Source organism: Athene cunicularia, assembly GCF_003259725.1.
Source record: "Athene cunicularia isolate RWA chromosome 9 unlocalized genomic scaffold, athCun1 chr9_part2, whole genome shotgun sequence".
NCBI lineage: Eukaryota > Metazoa > Chordata > Aves > Strigiformes > Strigidae > Athene > Athene cunicularia.
Window position 1 is genome coordinate 488,520 of NW_020799111.1, and position 10,850 is coordinate 499,369.

The 10,850-nt window shown below is 52.2% G+C and overlaps 1 protein-coding gene across 1 annotated transcript in view; it reads left to right on the forward strand.

The window, feature by feature from the left end:
• PTTG1IP (PTTG1 interacting protein) overlaps positions 1-8,265 on the forward strand; it is a gene marked incomplete at its 5' end in the record, with an annotated part of 10,408 nt that extends 2,143 nt beyond the window's left edge. The window contains 6 exons of the mRNA XM_026855376.1: positions 1,299-1,351; positions 2,296-2,404; positions 5,230-5,332; positions 5,433-5,498; positions 5,899-5,945; positions 7,474-8,265. Of these exons, the coding sequence (XP_026711177.1) occupies positions 1,299-1,351; positions 2,296-2,404; positions 5,230-5,332; positions 5,433-5,498; positions 5,899-5,945; positions 7,474-7,517 (422 nt within the window). The remainder of the gene's footprint in view (positions 1-1,298; positions 1,352-2,295; positions 2,405-5,229; positions 5,333-5,432; positions 5,499-5,898; positions 5,946-7,473) is intronic.
• Between the last annotated feature and the right edge of the window lie 2,585 nt (positions 8,266-10,850).

Here is a 10,850-nt window from a genome sequence, read left to right on the forward strand (position 1 = left end):
AACTATAAACATCACTCTGTGTGCAACTGGGAAACAATTTTTCAGTTGGTATCAAAGTTACTTAAAAGGACTTAGCTCATCACTAAAATAAATCAGATGCGTGTTGATTTTATCTTTGCCATACTAGAGCTAGAATATGAATTACAAAAAGGAACAAAAAAATTGTTTTGACAAGTAAATGAATATTGGAACAGAAAAATTATATTGGAAGTACATTTATATGATGCCATGGTATCACTTTTACAAAGTGACTTCTGCTGGAGGGGCATTTTCAGATAAAGCATATAAATTAGGATGCCCCCAAGGCATAGTTTTTCATTCTATGTGAAACCAAGAAAGCATTATATGTCTAAAAGGAGTCTGTAGGGACAAACAGGCTCATGCTTAGTTAAGGGGAAAACTGCCATAGGGAGGGAAGTTAGATACATGATGCTGATACCCAGCAGGGAAGCTGGACTGATATCACTAGTAATAAAAACCCATCAAACTCAGCATGTAGTTCAGCCCTTGGTTGGAAATGCTAAGTGACACTGACAAGAAATATTCCAAGTGTCATTTGTAGAATTGTTCAAAGTCAGATATGACATTTTTTAACTTGCTTTATCAAAGTCAAATGAAGTGATGTAAAGAACAGTAATCATTTAACACACAAAGAAAGAGAATGTAAGAAGAAAAGATGCTGGAAATTTATCTATATATGAGACGATTAGCGTGTTCTCAGTTATAGTTAACTGACTAAAGGTAACCCAGCCAGAAAGCAGACTCTGACCTCTACACCCACACCCCCTAGCTGTGTGTCCCCCCCTCCTTGTGTTCCTCTGCTTCTGCTTTTCCTGGTAGTAACTTCCTTGTCTGGGGCTTGTTTGCCTGCGCTGCTCTGTCATCCAGCAATACAGGACTCCACCACCTGCTCAGTGTTTGTCCTCGTCCTCACAGGGTCCCTCTGGACTGACCCCAGCTCTGTCCCCCAGCTGTCCTGCTGCCTGTCACCCACAGCAGATGTTTGCTCAGGCTTTTAGGGAAATAAGACCCAGGGAGAGGAACTTGCAGTTTAGGATTATGGGTCAGTGGAGGCAAGGCAGATGACTGCCATTTGCATTTGGGCCTCCCACCATGACACTGTGTTTCAAAGCTGGCAGATCTTGCAGCAGCATTAAGCTGCATTGCTGTTGGTCCAGCGGGAATGACCACCTCCCACAGTGGGCAAAGCGGTGGGCAGGAGCAGGCTCCAAGGAGCCCAGGGTTTTAAACAGCTGAGAAGCTCTTCAAAGTACTGAGGTGTCTTTTCTTTCCTGTAGATTGTCGCCAGTATACGAACAGGAGCTGTGAGGAGTGTCTGAAAAACGTCACTGTAAGTAGCAGCAGTAAAACTCCCAACCTCCCACGATGCTCGAAAATGTAGTGTGGGCTTTGCAGGGCTGTTACAGAGCAGTTCTACTCCTAGGAGAGGGGCTGCTCCCCTGCCCTTGTCCTGAGCATGCTGTCAGTGCCACCCACCCATGATGGTGAGAGGGAAAACACCCCTTGGTACTCTGGGAGGAGGCTGCTAGAAACTTCTTGGGTTTTGTTATATGCTTTTTGAGTTGAGTACTGGAATTACTGATGTCCTCACGGATGGGAAACACTGTTGGGGATGCACATGGTGAAGGAGCTGAGTGGGCTGGACTGGCTGGTCAAGCTGCCCCCCCATCAGTCTGGATGCCGCGGCACTGGTTGGACAGGGGGATGTGTACCTATGTCCTACTAACTTTCGCTGCCTTATCTCTGGTATCAGCAAATTTGAACTTGAGTCAGATCTTGCAGCAGACTTAGCCAGAACCAGTTTGACCAAACCCAACTGAATGCTGGGGTTGGAGGCACCAGGAAGGAGGGTGCAAAACTGGTGCAGGTAGCTAGTGGGGGCACACACAAGCCTCTCCTGCTCATCAGCTGTGTTGAGTGGCTGTCTCAAAGGCTTTCTTGTTCCAAAAATGCTGCATGGAATAAACACAAAGGGTTTGGTGATTACTACTATCATGCAAGCAAGGAGAAGGGTTCTCAGCACCTTTACTTGCTCTAGAGTATTTCTAGAGCTCTACATATTGTACTCCCCTCACCGGCTTTTCCTGGTGCAGGCAAGCCTGATGCAGCCTGTGCTGACCGAACACAGCCATTACTCCCAGGCATCCCGTGGCTGCTGGGTGGTCCTTGGGAACAGGCAGCAGTGTCCCTGTTGCTACGGCTGGCAAAGCGGAGCATGGCTAACTGGCAGTACTGCTGCACACCAGTAATGCTGCCTGGTTCCTTGTGTCCCAGTGCCTGTGGTGTGCCAGCAGTGGGAGGTGTGTGGAGTACCCCATCCGAAGAGTCCTCCCCCCCGCCGACCTCTGTGAGCTCCGCTCCGCACGCTGGGGAGTCTGCTGGGGTAAGTGGATCGTGCTGGAGCTGTGACTGCCTTTGCTGCTCGCTGCTAAACAGCACTGACTGCCGCTCGTGCTAGTGGTGATGGGAGGTTTCCCTTGCCTCCCTTTCTCACTGCTGGTGTAGCAATGACAGGTTGAAGTCAATCAGGGTTCTGCAAACTTCCTGAAGTGTGGGTGAGAAAGCAGAGTCTGAGTAGTCCCTGCCTTCTGGCAAGAAGGACCCACGGGGCTTTAGCTATTCTAAATACATTCCTCATGCTTTGGTGTAATGGAGGATTCCAGATGTGGCCAGCACCTAGGAACAAGAATCAAAGGTGCTTTGCAGGCACCTTTGTGCCTGTGCAACCCTTCCCTGAGTGTGCCCGCCAGCATCTGACTCTTCAGCAGCATTCTCCTCTGCTCCCCACGCATCGTTCCTTGTGCTGCTCCTGGTTCTCCGCCTTTAGCAGTATGGCTGCTGTCCCAGGCAGGCTCTTAAAATTCAAGGGGGCTCTTGGATCCAGAAGTGAGATGACTTATCTGGAGGTTTGTGTGGGCTTCTTCTTAGTGCTGAGCGTGCCACAGTCCCACTTAGCTCTTACCCACGTGAGAAAATACCCTTTTCCAAAGCTAGCTCTGCATCAGCTGTGCTGCAGCTGCCTGCCTGTAGCCAGGCCACCTCCAGGAGCTTTTTCTGGCCAACAGCTGGCTGTTGGCTGCCTTTCCTCCCTGGTGCTCTGTTTCCTGGTGGGTTTCTGGAGGAATTAGTGTCATCTTTAGACCAAGCCTGTGCATGCTCATGCTCAGACAGGAACTTTTGGGGGCTGGGGCAGCTAGGAAGCAAGCTGGGTCTTGGTTTTTCTCACCTGTCCCCTTGACGGGGAACTTGGAGTTGAATTGTGGTTGCTTGTCATCCGTTGTGCTTGAGGCTGGGCTCTCTACTCACAAGAGTTAAAACTGCTCCCACACCTTGTGGAGGAAGAATCTCCTTTTTGTGAGCACTACAGTATGTTTTTCTGAAACTTGTGTAAGACCTTGAAATACTAGTTTTTGTGACCAGCTTCACAAAAGGTTTCATTATAGAAGAACACATTCCTTTGCTTGTAAAACTCGCTTTAGAGATTAGTTCTGTGGGAGATTAGCTCTTAAATGAGTCTGCATTTTTGGTGTGTGTGACTTAAGCCTGTATCATCAGGTGGAGGAGTGCCTGGTGCTCTGCCACAGAACTCTCTCTGTGGGAAGGGGTGATCCGAACCCCAGGGTCACCCTGAAAGCCAAAGTTTCAAAAGCCCCAATACAGACATGTGCTGGTGGAGAAAACCCCCAGTTGAACTGAAGAGCCTGTTTGGGTTTGTTTCGCCTGCACTGAGCTGACTTCTGATCCTTGTCTATTGGGCTGTGCCCTACATGACTCCATGGGTCTGTTGCAGTGCAGCCAGCAAAAGCTGTGGACACAGTGCTGTGGACAGTCAGGTCTCAAACACCATCTTCCTCAAAGCCTTACTGGGAACATGGACCTACAGACCTCTGTACTGCTGGAGAGGCTGTGTGATCCCAGCTGTGGGGACAAACACAACTGTCTGCAAACTGGTGGCTTGCTGCTTTCTGGTCTCACTGGTGACCTGCTAGACCATGGCAGCTGTCTGCAGTGGGTATCTGGAACCACATTCCTTGTGTGGTGCTTGACACTGCGGCCTGGGTAGGGATGCAGTATGATTTGAGAGTCAGATGGCATGGTTGTTGGCAGCAATGAAGCTCTCCACTGGGAGCAGGAGGCCTTGGAAGCAAGTTCAGTGGTGGAGACAGCTCAGCCTGGAGTCCCTGCAGTAAGGGGACAGGCAGGCATCTTCTGAAACGTCCCACATGCAGTGCACAGACTTTCTCTGGGCTCACAGTCTGAGCTGCATGGAGAAGAGGGGATCAGAAGTGCTCTGAGCAGGCTGAGGTGCGCTAGGATTTCCGTAACTTGGCTGCTCTGTGTGAAGTGGCTCCTAAACAAGTGTTTCCACAGGCCCAAGTCTCTAAACAGTTTGAATCACACTTAGGAGAAACCCCTCTTTGTTGCGAAGGATTTCAGGTGATGCCTAGCTGTGTCTGTTTTGGCTGGTGTCTTCACTGCTATTACTGCAGAAGCAGAGTAGGATGACTGCCTCCCGGGAGCCAGGGCTCAAGGCTGCTGCTTCACCACCACATCCCAGCAGGTTTTGCACTGTGCGTGGGCAAGCAGATCCCCAAACTCTAGGGAGATGTGGTGGGGGGTGCATGAAGCAGCCCTCTGCCTTCAGCTGCTTCAGCAGCACTGCTGGCCTCAAGCCGGTAAATCCCAACAGACAAGAGTCTCACTTTGCCTCTTGCCCAAGGACTCCAGACACCCCTAAGTGCTTCCAATCCACTGTCACCTCATCTCATCTGACTTCTGAGGCTGGCTTCTGTGGGCAGTAACTCCAGTGCCAGCTGTGGCCTCTCTGTCAGAGGTTGCCCCTCAGCACTGAAGCCTCCAGGGTTTTTTTCCCTTGAAGGGTTACTATTCACCTGGATTAATGATTAAGACAGCTTTGCTCCTGTTTCTGCCCGAGGAGTTTGACCTGTGTTTGTTCTGGCCTTTCCTCATAGCCAGTAACTGAGCACCATAGTTAGCAGGGACACAGACTCAGTTGGTGTGTACGTGCTGGTACCAACACTCCGTATACCTATAGATAATGATGCCCATCTCGCTTTCTCACGCTATTACATGTATTTCCAGCCCAGTGAGGGAAGCTGCTAGTGACAGTAGCTGTATGCTTGTAAATGCTGTTACTCCAGGCAGCCATGTATTTGTGTGCTAAATGTGTTTTGTCACATCCTGCAGTGAACTTTGAAGCCCTGATCATTGCAATGTCTGTGGTGGGAGGAACAATCCTTATCATGTTGGGGGTCTGCTGCTGCTGCTGTTGTAAGAAAAAGAGCAAAAAGTAAGTATCAGAGGCGTTTTCTTGGAGTAGCTCACATGCAACCATGTACTGTTTCAGAACTGAGTGCCAAGCACCACTAAATGGCTTTTCTGTCTGTCAGGCCAGACAAGGATGACGAGAGAGCAGCCAGGGAGCGGGAGAAGAGGCGGGTGCGGCAGGAGGAGAGGTGAGGTTGCCCTGCAGCCCTTGTTCCCCCATGAGCAAGCCACACTGCAGAAGGATTTGGCTCCTGTCTGTACTGTCAAACACAATGCCAGTAAGGACATGAGGATCAACACGTGCAGTTGGTGGCTGCTTCAACCTCAGCTCAAACGTAAACCTGATGAGCAATGTCTTTCTGGCGTGACTGGTGGATGCAGCATCACAACAGTGTTGCTCAAGTATTGCTGATGTGTGTGGGCTCTGGTGGTCCCCCAGTGCCTCCAGGAGGTGGGTGATGGGGAGCTGAGCAAACCTGGCAGCCTGGAGCCCCCTAGGTTGGGAAGAAGCAAGGAGCTGTAGCTGTTCTTGCTTTGTTTTGTATCACCAATCACTGACTCGTGGGTTTTTTTATTTGCTTCTTGCAGGAGAGCAGAGATGAAATCACGGCATGATGAAATCCGAAGAAAATATGGTACAATGCTGATGCAAGCGATTCAAACTAAGCTTTAGATTGAGCAGCCTCAGTAACTGTGTTCCTTGCTATGGTTACAGCTGCAGAGGAGGCCTGGCCAGCAGGGAAAACACAGTTTCCGCTTCCCCCATCTCAGGGGATTGCTCTCTTGCCCTCTGGGAGCAAGTGTAGAGATGTTTGGGTCATGGTGTGTGACCCCACGAAAGTGCTGCTCCTCTTGGGCAGGGAAGTGGGAGTGCTTAACACTCCTCAGGACCTGCATCCTCCAAACTCACCATGTGGGAGAAGCTGCTGGGTCTTGATGGGAGGGGAGAAGCAGAAGCTGGTAGACACAGCACCAACCATAATGCTGCTGCCCTTCAGGGATGGTCCTCCGGCAGCCCTGCAGTCAGCGAGTGGTTGGGGAGGCAGCAGCCTGGGGAGGGGAGCAGGCGGGAGCTCAGGTGCTGCAGTTGCAGGAGCACAGAACAGGCACAAGCCTTACCGCGGAGCCAAGTCCTCTGTGGCAGCAGCGGTTCCCTGGGTGCTGGGAGTGCACAGCCTGGGGCTGGACTGGCCTTCAGGTGAGTCTGGTGGCCCCATGGCGGGAGGGGGACCTGCCTGAGGGCAACAGCAGCCTGGAAGGAAGCGGAGACCAGCCAGTTGCTCAGGGCTGGTGGAGGGGTCTTGCCTGTGCATTGGGGCTGCTGGAACCTCTCCCAGGGTGGCCACAAAGCAGGGAGCAGTCGGGTTTATGCACACTGAGTGTGGTGGCCTCTGGCTTTAGCAGGGGCTGTAGGGAAAGCTGGAAATCTTTCCTCCACTTGCAGCTGCTGTCTGCTGCAGGTCCAGGTTGGGCAGCAGATCCAGGGACCTCTGTCTGGGGGATGATAAGCAGACAAAGCTGTGCCTGAAGGAGCTCTTGCTAGGGGAAGCATCTGCACTTGCAAGTGGAAGAGCTGTGCTCCAGGACTGTCTTGCTGTGCCAGGGCTCTGTCTTGCTGCAGTCTGACCACAGCATTTGCAATCTTGTCCTTTCTGGCTCTTCTTCCTCAGAAGTGTTGGGCTGGGGCTGGAAAAGCAGGCAACAGAGTGGCATGTGGGCTTGTCATAGGCCCAGATGTCAGCCCCATAACTCTGCCTTGCTGTCTCCTAATCTGTGGATGTAAGAGCAGGGGAGGAAATCTAAGAACAGTTTTGATTTGGTTTGAGTCTGGGCTCTCTGCTTCTAAGTCCAGTCCAGCAGAACGAGGGTGCAGGAGTGCTCTGGAAATCATCCGTTGTGCTGCTTTACCTGGACTTTATATGGACTGCCTGGGACAGGAGTTTGCTATCAGGTTGAGCTTCTTAATGGATCTCTCCTCTTTTGCAGAGGAGGAGAGTGAAACAGTGCTGACTATGCACAGCTTGAGTTCAGAGGAGGGCCTTTGGGAACTACAGGACAGGAGGCTGGATGAAGCACAAACGACAGAGTTACCAAGATCCAGATTTCTTGCTGGCCGTGACTGCAAGGTAGCTGCTGTCTGAATGAATCTATCTTCTCTTCTAGGCCTCTTCAAGGAAGAGAACCCATATGCAAAATTTGAGAATTAGCATCTCTGGATCTGCCCACCCTGGTGAACAGTGCCTTCCTGCAGTGCCGCAGGACTCCATGCTTCCCCTGCCATGAGGAGACCACTGTGGTGCCACTTCCTGCTTCACTTGCCACAGAAGATGAGCCAAATGCTTGATGACACCATTGTCCCCACTCCAGATGCTCAGTTTGCTCCAGAGCTTTGCTCTTGCTCTGCTGGTGCAGGAAAACGGTGGTGGCAATACCAGAGGATGACATATTTCTTCTCACTCACCCCTGGGTTGGTAACACAGGCCAAAGCAATGCAAATAACAGTCCTTGTCCCTGGACAAGAGCAAAATCAACTTTATGTATCTTTCTCACTCCTGCCTCTCCAAATACCCTTCACACACACAGAACCAGGCTCTTCCATTCCCTCTTTTCTTTTTCTCTTTTTTTCTTTTTTTTCTTTTATTATAAGCAAAAGCCAGCTAGAGTTTATTGACTCGGTCAGCAGGAGGCCTTGGCTGTTACTCCAGGTGCCTGTACTTGTCCCAGCACAATAGCATTCCTTTCAAAAAGCACAAGTTTCTGGTTGTCTTGGACCTCTATAAAGGAGGTCCCACATGCACATTCTCACTTGCAACTAATGTGGGGAAATGCCCCAATTCTCCTACCTCTCTGTGCCTTTCTAGAAAGCTGGTCTCCTGGCCACAGCTGATAGCAATACTATAGGGGTCAGATGCATTTACAATATGTTGACTATATATTAAACTGATTCGGTTACTATCCTAGTCTGAAAGAGTTGAATTCTGCTTCCACATCAGGTACAGGTTGGCAGCAATGGCTGATGGAGTCAGTGTTATGTGGCTCTGACTTGGTAGCTGAGGGAGGCAGAAGCAAGGCTGCCTTCAATTCTTGTTGGGCTTCAGAGGAAGAGTCTGTTCATGGAGATGTTCAGTTGTTAGGAAAAGCTGGGTGTTGAAAGTAATGCTACTCTCTAAGAAAGGAGCTGGATCTTTCTGCAAGAGCTTAGCCTCTGTCCCCTGGCACTCCTGAGAGACCTTGTCTAAGTGAGGTGACCTGGGAGCTCCTGACAGCATTGGGCACAGACTAAACCCTGTGCTGTGCTATCTGCGTAAGAGACCCACAGGTGGGAAAGAAGGATGGGAGCTGACTGCTCTTATGTGGTCTTATACTTGACCAAAACTGGCTTTGCAGTGTGAAGGAGCCTTGTGTGCAAGCAACACCTTGGTAGTTTTGTCTAAGAAAAGCTGACTGTTGCCTTCTGCCTGGTGGGGTGACTCACTCCGGGCTGTAGACCGTAGCATTTGTGTGGGCTTGCATCAAATGGTCCATTTGCACTGGCAGGCTTATGGCCCTTGGACACAAACTTCTCAAGCAGAACTTATCAAGCTAAACCAGCTGTGAAACCTTGCTGCTGCTGCCTGAGCTGTGTGCTGGCTGCCAGAATCTGACTGGCTTTTTCCAGGATGGTCAGAGATGCAAGACTTGCAGGTGACTTAATCTAGGTTGTCTCTGGCTGCTGCCAGAAGATACTTGGCTTCAAGTGGTAGGAATAAGGTAGGAACAACTCTGCCAGTGCTGAATAAGCACCTGGTCTGTAACCTGGGCTCCTGTTAGTGTGAACTAGGCTGCAGTGCTGGCAGGAAGGCTGAAAGAGTAGGGACAGATTGCCAGACTCTCATGGGTGCTCTCCAATCTTCTCTCCGGGTCTGTTGGACCCACTGGGCAGGGGCTGCATTCTGGTGCTGACAGTCAAGAGCTGTAGGAGGTGGTGACAGTGTCTTTTGTGGCTGTACGTGGCTGGGAGATAATGCTTTAAAGAAATTCCTAGTGCCCTGCGTTTGGTCTGTAGCTCCTTGTGGAAACTGCCCTGTGCACATTGAAAATAGATTGGAGCCCTGTAAGGAGAAGTGAAAATGTGTGATAAAGATGCTGGTTGTGCCCTGTTCTTTACTGAGTACACTGGCCTGGAGGGACTGTGGCCCCCCAGCCAATCAAAGGTATGGGGGACCCTGTGAGAGCTTTGTTTAACAACAAGCAGTGTATGGGGGCAGCTGGTGCTAAACTGCAAAGCTGTTAGAGCTGCCTTTACCCCTCCTGGGCTGTGATGGGTCCCTGGTCCCGTCCTGCCCTGGGGGCTGGGACCAGTATAATTCCCTTGGGCTACCTGGAGCACCTCTACGGGCCCCACTCCCAGCGCAAGGGAGATGCAATCCCTGGGTACAGGCTGAGCTGTGAGCACGGGCCTCCGGCTCGCAGGTGGAGGGTGACCATGGTGGGGTGGCCCACTGTCACTGTGGCCACTTCCATCCCTACACATGGTCATGGTGGCAACAGCAGCTGCAGTGGGACCCCTGAGGTCCTCAGCACCGGAGACCGTCCGCTGAGCATGGGGAGCGCAGCCCCTTCATGCCCCACTGCCGTGTCTGGAGCCCATCCTGGCCACGGGACAGCAACGGGTGCAGCCAGCTCTGACGCCCACCAGAGACCAGCAAAGACCCGTCATGGCTGCAGAGGGTCCGGGAGGAAGAGCTGGGCTCAGGGGACCATGTGCACCACCTCCCCTGGCTCTGCTTCTGAGTGGGGGGGCCAGGCTCCCCCGGGGTCCCTCTGAAATAAAACCACAGGGGACAATGAGAGGGGCCAGGCCTGGCTGCTTCTGTGCTGCTCATTGCTGCAGAACTGGGGGCGTGGGAAGGGTACGGCCCTGGACACTGGGGGAGAGAGAAGGAAACAGCTGTGAACCTGGGGAGAGGGTGGGATACGGCCCAGGGACTGGTAGAGAGAGAGGAATGTCAGTGTTGGAACTGGAGCAGAGGAGCCATTGCTGGATTCTCCCGTGCTGCTTTGCTCATTGCTGTGGGGATGTGCCTCTGGGAGGGGAAGGGGAAAGGGAGAGTCCGCTGGGACTCTTCTAAGCAGACCCCAAAGGGGCCCGTGTCTGCTCTCCTGAAGGCCAGGGTGAGGAAAGAGGCTGAGACAGAGGTTTGGGGGACACTCTCCCCTCCCTATCCCATACACCCCCGTGCAGCAGAGGCCTGTGATCCTGTCGGGAGGCTCCCCAGGCTGGGGGAGGCAGCCCTGGCACAGTTGCCTGCGCTGCCCGTGGGAGAAGCGGCCCCAGCCACGACGCGCCTCGTATTTCGGGAATCTCTTCTTCGGGGAAAGGGACCTCTTCCCGCTCCTCTCCAGCGGCGCCACACACCCCCGCCCCACGCTGCTCAGCACTAGGCCGTGCCGCGAAGCTCCTGGACAGGCCCAGATCGGAGCCCGCGACCGGGATGTCGTTTGGAGCTGGAAGGCTTCTGGTCCCTCCACCCCGGCACCCTGCCGGCACCCCGCCTCCC